The sequence below is a fragment of the Nicotiana tomentosiformis genome, chromosome 5 (assembly GCF_000390325.3).
Source record: "Nicotiana tomentosiformis chromosome 5, ASM39032v3, whole genome shotgun sequence".
NCBI lineage: Eukaryota > Viridiplantae > Streptophyta > Magnoliopsida > Solanales > Solanaceae > Nicotiana > Nicotiana tomentosiformis.
Window position 1 is genome coordinate 116,043,755 of NC_090816.1, and position 15,026 is coordinate 116,058,780.

At 40.1% G+C, this 15,026-nt stretch overlaps 1 protein-coding gene across 1 annotated transcript; it reads left to right on the plus strand.

Moving 5' to 3' along the window:
* The first annotated feature begins 5,588 nt into the window (after positions 1-5,588).
* Positions 5,589-15,026, plus strand: LOC138893038 (uncharacterized). The gene is made up of 4 exons (XM_070176807.1): positions 5,589-6,179; positions 10,793-10,963; positions 11,808-12,729; positions 13,960-15,026. Exons 1-4 carry the CDS (start codon positions 5,589-5,591, stop codon positions 15,024-15,026), a joined length of 2,751 nt encoding a protein of 916 aa, XP_070032908.1.

Consider the following 15,026-nt stretch of genomic DNA (forward strand, 5'->3'; position numbering starts at 1 on the left):
ACTTATAATATGTGAGAATCACTTACCTTGGCATTGATGACGAAGAATGAGCTCCAAACTCGCTTCAAGACTGGCTCTCATGAGAAAAATTAGGTGAAAATGAGCCAAGCCCTAGTTTTTAAAGAACACACTTCCGAGCCCCGTCCTTCGTACCTGCGGCTTTGCAGGTGCAAGAAACCTTCCGCTTCTGCGAGGCACTTTCTGCTACTGCGCTTATGCAGATGCGGCTAAAAGCTCTGCACCTGCGGTCCTTCACCTGGTCAGCCTGCTCCGCACCTACGATCAAAACCTCGCAGGTGTAGGTACACCAGATATCAGCTGCCTCAACTCTTCTTCAAATTCCAAATTCAATCCGTTAACCACCCGGGACCCCCGTGACCCCCATACAATCACACCAACCATTTCCAAAACACATTATGAACTTAGTCGAGACTTCAAATCATATCCAACAATGATGAAATCCCGAATCGCAACTCAACTCAAGCTTTATGACCTTTAGAACTTCAAACCTCTACATTTGATGCCGAAACCTATCAAATTACGTCTGATTTACCTCAAATTTTGCACAAAAGTTGTATTTAACATTACGGACGTACTCAAACTTTCGTAATTGGAATCCGACCCCGATATCAAAAAGTCCACTCCCGGTCAAATTTCTCAAAAACCTTCAAATTCCTAACTTTCGCCAATTGACCCCAAAATGACCTACAGACCTCCAAATCCACATCCGGACGCGCTCCCAACACCAGAATTACCATACAGAGCTATTCCCAGGCTCGAAATCCCAAACGGACATTGATAACATTGAAATGCACTCCAACTCAAATTTAAGAAATCTTTCTAAAAATGCCAACTTCCATAATAGGTGCTGAAGCGTTCCCGGGTCATCTAAAATTCGACCCGTACATACGTCCAACTACAAAATCATCATACGAACCTGTTGGAACCTTACCGATTCCGAGGTCATTTACTCAAAAAATCATACCTTAGTCACTCTTTCCAACTTAAAGCTTCTGGAATGAGAAATTTCTTTCCAAATCAACCCCGAACTTCTTAAAATTAAATTCCGATCACGTGTACAAGTCGTAATACCTGAAGTGAAGCTACTAAGGGCCTCAAACTGCCAAACGATCTGCTAGAGCTCAAAACGACAGGTCGGGTCGTCACAATTGGCATTTCTCCCACCTAGTTGGTACTGTTATATGTATGCACGACGAGAAAGATATAATTGCACGAAGGGTGTTGCCATGCCAATTGATTTGATCTACATATGTATTGGGTGAGAATGAGACAAGTGCACGAAGGTATTGTCGTGCCATTTGATGTGATATGTTGAATATATTTCTCACACCCGGAAAGTTAAATGAGGTGTCACATGGTGACTTTTATTTGAAAGAATTATATTAGAAAGATATTTATTTGAAAGAATTATAATAGAAAGATATTTACTTGAAAGAAGTATATTTGAAAGATATTTACTTGAAAGAACTATATTTGAAAGATATTTACTTGAAAGAATTATATTCGGAAGATATTTATTTGAAAGAATTATATTCGAAAGATAATTATTTAAAAGAATTATATTCGAAATATAATTATTTTAAAAGAATTACAATGGAAAGATATTTATTTGAAGGAAGTATACTCGAAATATATTTATTGAAAAGGATTATATTCTAGAGACTTTTATTGAAAAACTTATAGATAAAAGATGCATATCTTGAAGGACTTGATTAATTGGTTGTACCTGTGTTTATTATTCGTTTGAGCAATATTTATGGTGTTCCTATTGCCTTGCTGTTTAAATCACTAGTTGATTGGTGTTGCTATCACTGCTATTTATTTTCTATTATTTTTGTATGATATATTGCACAGATTATTTGACTAGTGAGTGTCTTGACTATACCTCGTCACTACTCCACCGAGGTTAGTCTTGATACTTACTGGGTACCGACAGTGGTGTATTCATACTACACTTTTGCACATTTTTGTGCAGAGCCAAGTATTGAAGATATCAGATTCGGACATAGATTAGAGTATGATCGCAAGGATTCAAGGTAGGACTGTTTGGTCATCACAGTACCTTGAAGTCTTTCCGGGGGCTTCGGGTTTGATTCGGGGTGGTTCCGGACCAAGTTTGGGTGCTTTGATGCTGCTGGTTCTAGTATTGTTCTTTGCGTTCGTGAGGAGTCTCTCGCATTCACGAAGAAGGATTTTGCTATTAGGACTTTGTTCTTCGCATTCGGGAAGAGGCTCTCACGTTCACCAAGAAGGGATGTTTGTTGTCCGTCGTTTGAATTTGGAGGCTCATATATCGTAATCCATAAAGAATTTGGAGATGATCCAAATATGAAAGTTTTAGCCCTTTGTGTCTAGTTTTTAGAAAATTAAACAATTTGTCATTTGGAGTTGTGTACAAACGGCTAGGGTAGATACACTACAGAAGGTTATGGTAGATATATAAGTAATTGGGAGATGAGCAACAAATGAAAGTTTTAGCTCTTGGAGTCTAGCTTTCAGAAAGTTAAACCACTCATCATTTGGAGTTTTGTACAAAACGTTATGACCACTATACTAGAGGCTGTATGAGAAGAGTTTGAAAATGGTTGTTGGAGAATTTGTTCATCGCGAACGCGAGGGGAGGGTCGCGAACGCGAAGAACAAAACCCTGGGAAGCAGAATAAAGTCCAAATTCGTCTCATTCTTCCATTTTTGGACCAAGGAAGCTCGGGTGAGGCGATCTTTCGAGAGATTTTCAAGGAAAACATTGGGGGTAAGAATTCCTAACATGATTTTGGTTAAATTACATGAATCTATTGTTGTTTTTATCACTAAATTAGTGAATTGGTTTAAAAATGGTAGAAATCCTCTAGACTTTAATTTAAGATTTGAAGGGCGATCCGTTATCGGAATTTGATAATTTTGGTATGGTTGAACTCGTTTCAGAATGGGTGTTCGGATTTCGTAAAGATTTTGTCGGGTTCCGAGGGGCAGGCACCGCGCTGACTTTTTAGAATAAAATTTTAAGTTGGTATTTTATTATCCAGAATTATTTTCGATGAATTGTAATGAAGTTATACAATTAATTTGGATAGATTTGAGCTGCCCGGAGGTCAATTCAAGAAAGAAAGCTATTTTGGAATATCGGCCTAACTTCAATAAGGTAAGTATGTTACCTAACCTTGAGTGGGGGAATTATCCCTTAGGCATCGAGTCTTACATGCCATTTGAGAGTGTAAAGCACGAAGGGTGATGCCGTGCCATTTGAATTATATTTTCATGTGAGGGAGAGTGTAAAGCACGAAGGGTGATGCCGTGCCTTTTGAGAGTTTAAAGCTCAAAGGGTGATGTCGTGCCATTGAGAGTGTAAAGCACGAAGGGTTATACCGTGCCATTTAATTTATATTATCAGGTGAGGATGAAAGTAAAACCACGAAGGGTGATGCCGTGCCATTATTTTTATATTATCATATATTCATGGCACGAAGGGTGTTTCCGTGCAGGCGAGGACGAGAGACATACATTATAATGTGATATCGTTTTATTGTGTATACATTCATGACTTTATCTTTAGATGTTATTGTGCACCTATGTTTTTAATGCGACTTGTAGTCGTTGTTGCTTACTGTGTGCCTTTCACTTTATTTCTTTTATTATTATTGACTTTTTTCCCACCTAGTTGGTATTGTTATATGTATGCACGATGAGAAAGAGATAAATGCACGAAGGGTGTTGCCGTGCCAATTGATTTGGTCTACGTATATATATATATATATATATATATATATATATATATATATATATATATATATATATATATATATATATATATATATATATATATTGGTTGAGAGTGAGACAAGTACACGAAGGTATTGCCGTGCCATTTGATATGATATTTTGAATATATTTCTCAAGTCAGAAAAGTTAAATGAGGTGTTAGATGATGACTTTTATTTGAAAGAATTATATTTGAAAGATATTTACTTGAAAGAATTATATTTTAAATATATTTACTTGAAAGAATTATATTTGAAATATATTTACGTGAAAGAGTTATATTTGAAAAATATTTACTTGAAAGAATTATATTCGGAAGATATTTTTTTGAAAAAATTATATTCGAAAGATATTTATTTGAAAGAATTATAATGGAAAGATATTTATTTGAAGGAAGTATATTCGAAATAAAGTTATTGAAAATGATTATATTCTAGAGACTTTTGTTGAAAAGCTTATAGATAAAAGCTGTATATCTTGAAGGACTTGATTAATTGTTGTACTTGTGTTTATTATTCGTTTGAGTAATATTTATTGTGTTCCTATTGCCTTGCAGTTTAAATCACTAGTTTATTGGTGTTGCTATCATTGCTATTGGTTTACTATTATTTTTGTATGCTATATCGCACATGTTATTTGACTTGTGAGTGTCTTGACTGCACCTCGTCACTACTTCACTGAGTTTAGTCTTGATACTTACTGGGTACCGACCGTGGTGTACTCATATTACACTTCTGAATATTTTTATGTAGAGCCAGGTATTGAAGATATCAGATTCGGACAAAGATTTGAGTATGATCGCAACAATTTAAGGTAGGACTGCTTGGTCATCGCAGTCCCTTGGAGTCTTTTCATTTTATTGTACTGTTAATTTCTTATTCGAACAATATTGTGCATTCGGTCCTCGAGATCATTCCATGTATTCAGTTAGAGTTCGTGACTCAGTATTACCAGTCTTGGGAGGTTGTATTAAATTATAAGTTTTTTTTACAAATGGCTTGAATTTTGATTATAATCGGCTTACTTAGTCTTAGAGGCTAAGTGACATCACGACGCCTGTGGTGGAATTTTTAGGTCGTGACAAGTTGTTATTAGAGCTCTAGGTTCATAGGTTCTACGAGTCACGATTGAGTCTAGTAGAGTCTTTTGGATCGGTACAGAGACATGTGTACTTATCTTCAAGAAGCTACAGAACTGTTAGGAAATTTCCACTTCTTTCATTCCTGTCTGCGAAATTTGTTGATTTTGGAATTTGAGCTTTTGTATCTCTATTCTTTCACAAATTGTGAGAAAACGTGCTACCGGGTCATCTGAGTAAACAACCGCGCATACTGCTAGAGCCGTAAGAGGCTGGGGCCGAGGTAGAGGCCGAGTAAGGGCACATGTCACAGCTAGAGCACCTGTCAGAGTAACAATTGAGGAGCCTCCAGTAGCTCTGGTCGGGGGACAGGTACCGGATGTACCTGTTATTACCCCAGGATTTCAGGAGACTTTAGCACAATTCCTGAACATGTTTGGTATATTAACTTAAGCAGGGTTGAACTCCGTTGCACAAAATATTTCACAGATTGGGGGAGGAGCTCAGGCTCCTACCGCCCATACTCCAGAGCAGCATGTCTATATTGGTCAGGTTCTGGTATGGTGCCGGTACAACCTATTTTTTTGGTCATGTATGAGGTCAGGCCAGAGGCATTAGAAGAACAAAAGGGGCTTGAGAGGTTTAAGAGATATAGTCAATCTACTTTAATGGCACAACTACCGAGAATGCCCATGGATTTCTAGGAAAGTGTCACCGTATTATTCGCACCATGGGTATTGTGGAAGTGAGTGGAGTTGCCTTTATTACATTTCAGCTGTTAGGAGCAGCGTATCAGTGGTGGCAAGTTTATGAAGAAGGTAGACTAGCCAGTGCAATGCCACCAACCTGGGCTCAGTTTTCGAAGATGTTTTTGAAAGGGTTTGTCCCCGAGACTCTCCGGGATGCGTGGCACATAGAGTTTGAACGGTTGCGTCAGGGAACCATGACGGTATCAGAATATGCTATCAAGTTCAGTGAGTTAGCCCTCCATGCACCTATCTTGGTTTGTACAGTTAGAAAGCGAGTCCGCAGATTCATTGAAGGGCTCGATTATGATTTTAAAATATGTATGGCTCGAGAGTTGCAGACTGATATTCCATTTCAGCAAGTAGTAGAGATTGATAGGATGTTAGAACATGTTCGAAGTGAGGAAACTGAGGCTAAGGAGGCCAAAAGGTCTCGAAACTTTAGAGGATTTAGTAGATTCTACTCTACAACTATGACTCATCATGACGGAGGCTCGGGAAATGGGTCAGCCCAATCTGCAATTAAAAATACTCGTAGTGCTCCAGTTAATACTTTAGTGTACCATTGGAACGAGGTTCTTACTGTGGTTATTTCAGTTATCCATCACAGACTCTGTACGAGCAGCCGTGGCCTCAGATGGATTGTTATAAGTGTGGTGATACTAAACACATCAAGAAAAATTGTCCCAGACTTGGGAGGGGTAGATTTCATCAAAGCACTCAAGCTACAAGCTTTATTCCAACTAATACTCCATGTGCATAACCAGTTAGGTGTGGAGGATAGGCGGGTGGAGGGCGCCTAAGAGGTGGAGGCCTGACGCGTTGATATAATTGCTATGATTTGGCTGAGGCCGATACACCAGATAGTGTCGTTACAGATATGAATCAATTTACAATAAAAGGAGCATTATTCTAATTTTGATTCGATTCCGATTATCGAGGTGATAACTCCTTTCATGCTCCTTATATGGTGGATTAGTGAATTTGTACTCCACTCCCGTGTTTATACCCGTTGGGAGATTTTATTGTGTTAGCCCGTGTGTATCATTTTGTTTTGTACATTATTATGGGCTATGAGTCCAAAAGGTGACTTCTTATTACTCACTACAGTGGGTTTTGATGTGATTTCGGGATAATTTATTACAATTTTATGAATTATATGCCCTACCGGTATGGGGGTTCATTATGTGTTGTGAAAATTAGTTACGAAATTTATTGAAAAGAAGAAATAAAGGAAATTAAAAATTTCAGTTGGCACAATGTGCAAAAATACTTATGATTCGGAGTTGAGGACGAGATCCTCACATTTTTTATATGGTGTGAAATAATTAAACTGGGCTATAAACCGCGGTGGAAATTATATAAGGACGAGGTCCTTGTGGTGAAAAACTTATGAGTTTAAATTCTCCTTTTGTAAAATTAAAATTTGTACTATAGTATTAATAAGGAGTCATGCATGTTAGGCTTATTTGATAATTCTTTTATGTGTTTCTGTGCATATTTATCCATAATTGTGAGGAAAATATTGTGTTTTAGCCCACGAGGTGAGTGCCCAGGCGGCGTTAAATGTGACTCATTAAGTCAGGTAAATAGTTATGAGGTCTTCATGCCTCACATTTTGATGTCAGTGTTGTGAAAATTCGAAACGAGGTTTTGGTTAACATGAGGTTAACTTGCGATGTTGTAATCGATCATGAACAACTATTAAGACTAGAGATGTGGTGATGGGCATACATATGATATGCTTCATGTCCTGATATCATTATGATAATCCAGTGCTTGTAATGCCGAGATTAGTGTTATTGATATATACATTGTGGTGCTTTGTTGGGTTTAGGATGTGTTGTTAGGAGTTGTTTTGGTGTTACTATGGCAGGTGGATAAGCCCCATTTACAGGGGAGACTCTGCCAAAATTTCTGAAAAATTTGGGAGTTAGTAAAATTTGGGGGATTGAGACGTGCGAAAGAATAGATACGTTATGTTATGTGTTTGAGGGGAGACTCTACTTCTCATTCAAGGGCGAATGATCCTAAGTGGGTGAGAATGTAACACCCTAGAAAAATTTCGAAGTACTTCAACACTATCAAGAAAGTAGATGTGTACGTAGACACGAGTTGCTATAGCCAGTTGAGACTAATACTGTGAGGCCCTAGGTGTTTCTCTCTTCTCTTACGTAATATACGTAACGTGGCATGGTTATATTAGGTATATATGATTGGGTACAGCACATTGGGAGAATAATACTGAAAATGTATGGTAATATCAAGAAACTAAACTAAAGCTTTAAGTCAAAGGAATCCCTTAAACAAAGGTTCATGGCTAAAGAAATGGCTCGGGTAGCACCCCGCGCGCTCGGAAGGTTTAAGTTAACTTGCACCTGTGGGATAAGACTAAGAGTGTATAATATGCTAATAATAATGTGTTATGAGGTATTATAATATCACACTAGTCACATGTTAAATTTTGGAGTCAAGCAAGTTGCGAAATAAAGGTCGGCAAAAGTTATCGTAAATTTCTCTAATATATTTTCTAAACTCTGGGTCAAATGTATCAGATCATGTCTCCAAATATATAAAGGTTTATGGGACCCACAACCTACCAAATCGAAGGTCTACGAGTCTAGTTTGCAACCAAAGAAATCTCACATCAAACAGACATTGGAGTAAAGAGTTATGACTGTTTTACCGGGGACTGTCCGGGCTGAAATCGGGTCGCGAACCGGATCGGGTCAAACAAGTGGTATAAGTCGGAAAATCCGACTTTTAAGACCCCAAAATATTTCATCTTCGTCCCAAAATAGTGAGAAAGCTTAAGAGAGGGTTTCATAGTGTTCTTGAGTGAATAAGGTGTGTTTTTAACGATTTCTATCGTTAAAGTTTGCCCCCATGCCTAGAAGCGCAATCTCTACGCTTTGCAATAGTTTTCCCCTTCTATTAGCTGTATTTAGAGCTATTTTTGGAAGATAGGAAATTGTTGTTCTTTCTGGTTCTTTAGGATTTATACTTGGTTTGCCAAGATAATCATCTTGGGACTCTTTTATGATCGTTTTTACAAAGTTCTACGGGCGTTTCGTCAAGTTAGGGTCATATGGCAAATCTGTCGATTTAAACTCATTTATGAACTATTTATAGGTGCGTATAAGCTGCATATATATAGTGGTTTCGAAGCTTAGGACGTAAGGAACAACTTTAGTGAAGGAACTACAGGCATTCAGACGTTCGTTGGAGAGGTATGTTAAGGCTAAGCTTCGTCCTTCCTTTTAGCACGAATTTTGGGAAATTCCTAAGACGCCAAATGTGATATTTTACTATTCTGTTGCTAGAAAGACCTTCTGTGAAAGGCATTGGTATCGTAGCTGAAGTATTTTCATGATGCTATTAGGTTGATATTCCACTCGTTCGGTTAAAAAGGGTATTCGACATCTATATATGTCATTTTGTCGGCTTTCTTAAATATATGTCCATATATATGAATTCTTATTCGTCTTTGGGTTGTGTGACTTAAAAATAAAGGCATTTAGTATTTGCGATCAGTCCTTCTTCCTTGTTAAAGTGTATTTTAAAATCTCTAAAGTGACACGTCGATTTCAAAATTCTCAAATATAATTTTTATGTTTAAACGACTAAAACATTTAATTTTTTTGAAATACTTTCTTTTACTAATTATCAAGAAATCAGGTATAAGGACTAAGTGAAGCACCTTAAGCTTTTTATGAACATATTCAGAGTTAAGTTATCTTTCTAAAAGTCGAGTTAAGTTTTCAAACTTATTAAAAAAGTTATGAGGTTCCACGAGACATTTGTATGTGATACGAAGGTGATTATGAAATTATGAGAATAAGAGTACCAATGAGCCAAGGTTGGCTAAGTTCTTGTTATGGCCTATTATGTGTATTCAAAGTTCATATCATACATGACATATTATGCATGGACTTCGAGCTATAATCGGAGGTAAGGGGCCTATTAGCCCGAAAGACTATATATATTGTACAGATGGCCACAAGTTGGCAATATGATACCGGTTAGCTACCGGGAGAGACCGCCATTGCTAGAATTTGGTTGGGTATGTCATGCATTTACATCAATATATATGTATTCACGACATACGATTACACGAGCATACCATGCATATTTTATTACTATGAGGTCACATGTCGGCCATAGAGGCCATCAGAGTTTCAGTGTCAGGTGGTATCTTTATTACCTTTTTACATCAGCTACGTATGATTCTACTTTCTGCCTTACATACCAGTACATTTTTATTCGTACTGATGTCTCGTTGCCTGGGGACACTGCATTTTTGTTTCGTGCGTGCAGGTCCAGGTAGGGACTCTGATCGACCCCTCCGCTAGGATTTCGGGGTTCAGGTGTGAGTTGGTAAGATCCACCTCTTCCTGGAGCTTTCATAGGATGGTTACTTTTGTTGTACAGTTTGGGTATAGTTGGGGCCTTATCCCGACAGTGCTTATGACACTCTTAGAGGCTATTGTGGACACAATATTCTGGGTTTCTTTTTGCTGCTTTCTGTCTCCAGCCATAGGCTTGGCATGTATATATAGGTGTGTAGGCATGTATGTCTTCAGTCGCGGCCTTGTCGACCAGCTAGTATTTTATTATTATGGCTTGTCTACCTATGTTTATATGGCTTATTATTATTCATGTCATAACCTTACGGTCCAGGCTTAGTATTTCAGATGTTGTGATGCCCGATCTATTAGGCCCCTAGTCTAGTTAGCTAGTATGTTTAGTGGCTAACTCGATCGAATACAGTATCGAGTGCCAGTCGTGCCTCCCCTAGTTTGGGGCGTGACAAACTTGGTATCAGAGCAGGCCGTATCACAGGGAGTCCAGAAGCCGTGTCTAGTAGAGTCTTGCTTATGGGTGTGTTATGCACCACACTTATAATGAGGAGGCTATGAGGCATTTAGGAATGGTTACATTTCTTTCAATTAATAGATCGTGCTATAGAGCGAAGTTATAATAACATATGAAATCTAAATCGTGCTTTGTGTTTCCTATCTAACAGACTACCTACGCTCAGGATATGGCACATCGAGAAATAGGTATGGATCCGGGAGAAGGTACCAGTCATTCCCCACCGGGTCAGAGGGATAGATTTCCCTTAGAGGCTCACAGTGAGTCTCTAGTACCCCTAGTTTCATCTTCCCCTGCACTTGTTGGAGCCTAGAGAGATGCAGCTAGAGACACAGGACCTCCAGCACCTATTGTTCCCCCATCAGAGACTGGGGAGAAGGGGATGAGGGAGGCTGTTCAGTTGCTGACTAGGATGGTTTCTATTCATGAGCGACAGCTAGAGTCAGGAGCAGATGCCCGGAGAGATCGGATAGGAAGCTCGACGGTACGAGAGTTTCTTCACTTGGCCCCTCCATTATTTACAGGATCCAGTTCCACTAAGGATCCCTAGGACTTTATAGACCATATGTATAGAGTATTGAGGGTGATGCATGCCTCAGTCACCGAGGCTGTGGAGTTGGCTTCTTTTCGACTACGTGATGTAGGCGTCCTATGGTATGAGGCATGGGAGAGATCTAGAGGACCTGATGCTCCACCAGCAGAGTGGGAGGACTTATCTGAGGCTTTTAGCCCATTATTTTCCACGGGAGGTTCGGGAGGCCCGTCTTGACCAGTTTCTTAGCCTAAAGCAGGGGGATATGAGTGTGAGGGATTATAGCCATAAGTTTAATTCTTTGGCAACGTATGCACTAGATATAGTGCGAACCATGAGGACTAGAGTTCATCATTTTGTGGATTGTTTGGGGGATCATCTGATTAGAGACTGTAGGGTTGCATCCCTATAGGATGATGTAGTTATTTCCCGCATACAGGCTTTTGCTCAGACTACAGAGGACCTTTCCCGTCGGATTCATGATACTCGCAGGGATAAGGAGCAGAGTAAGAGGGCTCGTACTATTGGGTCTTATAGGGAGACACGAGTTAATTTTAGGCCCCCACTCCATCGATATCCACCTCGATCAGCAGGTAGTTTCCTACCATAGATACAGGGCCAACAGTTTGATCGTTATATTCAGTGAGGACCGGGGCAGAGCTCAGGCCAGCCTGAGGGACGTCGACAAGAGCATTCTGCACAGATGATACAACTTACTCCTCCATGTACTCAGTGCAGTAAGCTGCACACCGGGAAATGTAGACAGGGTTCGAGTGCATGTTTTCATTGTGGGCAGACAGGACATTATATTAGCCGGTGCCCGGGGTTAGGCAGAGGTACACCAGCTCAGCCTTCAGGATTCACAGCAGCCTCTTCGCCCTTAGTCCGTGCTCCCCGACCAGGTCCACAGTCTACTCAGGGCCGTGGTAGGGGGAGAGGTGGAGGAGACACCTCAGGTTCTAGTGGTGGCCAGAACCGCTTTTATGCATTCACAGGCCGACAGGATTCAGAGGCATCCCCAAATGTTGTCACAGGTATATTGACAATACATTCTCATGCCATTTATGCATTGATGGATCCCGAATCTACATTTTCATATATTACTCCATTTATTGCTGGTAAGCTTGACATGAGATCTGAGTTGTTGCCACAACCAGTTGAGGTGTCTACGCCAGTTGATGACTTTATTGTAGCTAATCATGTCTATCGAGATTGTACAGTGTTAATTAATGACCGTCCAACCTCTATTGATTTAGTTGAATTGGTTATACTAGACTTCGATGTCATTATGGGTATGGATTGGTTGGCAGCTTGTTATGCTAATATTGATTGTCATGCAAAGTTGGTCCGATTTCATTTTCCTGGTGAGCCTGTCCTTGAATGGAAAGGTAATGTAGCCACGCCCAAGGGTAAGTTTATTTCATACCTTAGGGCTCAGAATTTTATTGCTAAAGGTTGTATATACCATCTGGTTCATGTTAGGGATATAGATAAGGAGCCAACGACTCTTCAGTCGGTTCCTATTGTGAATGAATTCACGACGGTATTCCCTGACGAGCTTCTAGGAATTCCCCCCGAAAGGGAAATCGATTTCGCTATAGATTTGCTTCCTGATGCGCAGCCTATATCCATTCCTCCCTACAGAATGACTCCTGCAGAGCTAAGGGAATTGAAGGAACAACTGAAGGACTTGCTTGATAAAGGCTTTATTAGGCCAAGTACATCCCCATGGGGTGCTCCAGTGCTCTTTGTTCGAAAGAAAGATGGGTCCTTGCGGATGTGCATTGACTACATGCAACTAAATAAAGTCACTATCAAGAATAAGTATCCTCTTCCACGGATTGATGACTTGTTCGACCAGTTACAAGGTGCCAAATTCTTTTCGAAGATCGACTTGCGATCCAGTTATCATCAGCTACGAGTCAGGGATATTGATATCCCAAAAACAACATTTAGGACGAGGTATGACCATTTTGAATTCCTTGTCATGTCTTTCGGGCTTCCAAATGCCCCAGCAACCTTTATGGATCTTATGAACCGGGTATTCAAACCATTCTTTGATGAATTTTTGATTGTGTTTATTGACGACATCCTGATATATTCACGATCGGAAACCGAGCATGCGGACCACTTGCGAGCTGTATTGCAGACTCTCCAAGACTACAGGTTAAATTCTAAATTCTCTAAATATAAATTTTGGCTAACTTCCGTAGCTTTTCTTGGTCATGTTATTACCCACGATGGTATCAAGGTTGATGGCAAAAATATTGAAGTTGTGATGACTTGGCCGAGGCCCTTGAATCCGACAGAGGTTCGTAGATTTTTAGGCTTGGCAGGGTATTATCGAAGGTTTGTGGAGGGATTTTCCTCTATCTCTGCACCATTGATGAAACTGACACATAAGGGAGCTAAGTTTCAGTGGACTGAGGCATGTGAACAAAGTTTTCAAGAACTAAAGAAAAGGCTTACTATGGCACCTGTCTTGACTCTTCTGGATGGCACCGAGGGTTATGTTGTATATTGTGATGCCTCGAGAATTGGCCTAGGTTGTGTTCTTATGCATCATGGTAAGGTTATCGCGTACGCCTCCAGACAGTTGCGAAAACATGAACAGAACTATCATACGCACGATCTTGAGTTAGCCGCAGTTATATTTGCCCTAAAGATTTGGCGGCATTATCTATATGGGGTTCATATTGATGTTTTCACCGACCACCAGAGCCTTCAGTATTTATTTAAACAGAGGGAACTGAACCTACGACAAAAAAGATGGCTAGAATTACTAAAGGACTATGATATTGATATTTTATATCATCCCGACAAAGCTAATATTGTTGCTGATGCCCTTAGCTATAAGTCCATGGGTAGTCTAAGCCATGTTGAAGCTGATAAGGTCAAGATGACCAAATATCTATGCTAGCTAGCTAGTTTGCAGGTGCGTTTGGTAGATACAGAGGGTGGACGCATTCTCGTTCAGAATACGGCAAAATCTTCTTTTGTTACTGAAGTGAAAGAGCGACAACACGAGGATCCTGAGCTTATAAAACTGAGGGAAAGTATTCCACAACAGCGACAACCTTTATTTGAGCTAACTGGAGATGGACTCCTTAGATACCAGGGCTACTTATGTGTACCGTCTGTAGGAGAGCTCCGTGCCAAGATTCTTTCGGAGGCCCAATATTCTAGATATGCAGTTCATCCCGGAGCGACAAAGATGTATCGGGACCTTCGACAGATCTATTGGTGGAATGGAATAAAAAATGATATCGCGGAGATGGTAGCCCAATGTCCCAACTGCCAGCAAGTTAAAGCCGAACATCAGAGGCTTGGAGGCCTAACTCAGTGTATTGAGCTTCCATTATGGAAATGGGACAGGATAAATATGGACTTCATCACTGGTTTGCCTCGCACTCCACGGAGGTATGATTCTATTTGGGTAATTATTGATAGGCTTACAAAATCTGCTCATTTCCTGCCAGTAAGGACGACATATTCAACCGAGGATTATGCCAAGCTTTACATTCGAGAGATTGTTTGCCTTCACGGAGTGCCATTATCTATTATCTCGGATCGAGGGGCTCAATTTACACCATATTTTTGGAAATCTTTTCAGAAGGGTCTAGGCACGCAGGTAAATCTTAGCACCGCTTTTTATCCGCAAACTGATGGACAGGCAGAGCGTACTATTCAGACAGTTGAGGATATGTTACGTGCCTGCGTGCTAGATTTTAAAGGAAGTTGGGTTGATCATCCACCTCTTATTGAGTTCGCTTATAATAACAGCTTCCAAGCTAGTATTCAGATGGCTCCTTACGAAGCACTATACGGGCGGAAGTGTAGGTCGCCGATCGGTTGGTTCGAGGTTGGGGAAGCAGAGTTGCTAGGTCCTAACTTAGTCCAGCAAGCAATGGAAAAGGTAAAACTTAATAGAGACCGGCTACGTACAGCACAAAGTCGGCAAAAGTCTTATGCATATGTTCGACGACGAGACTTAGAGTTTGATGTAGAAGATTAG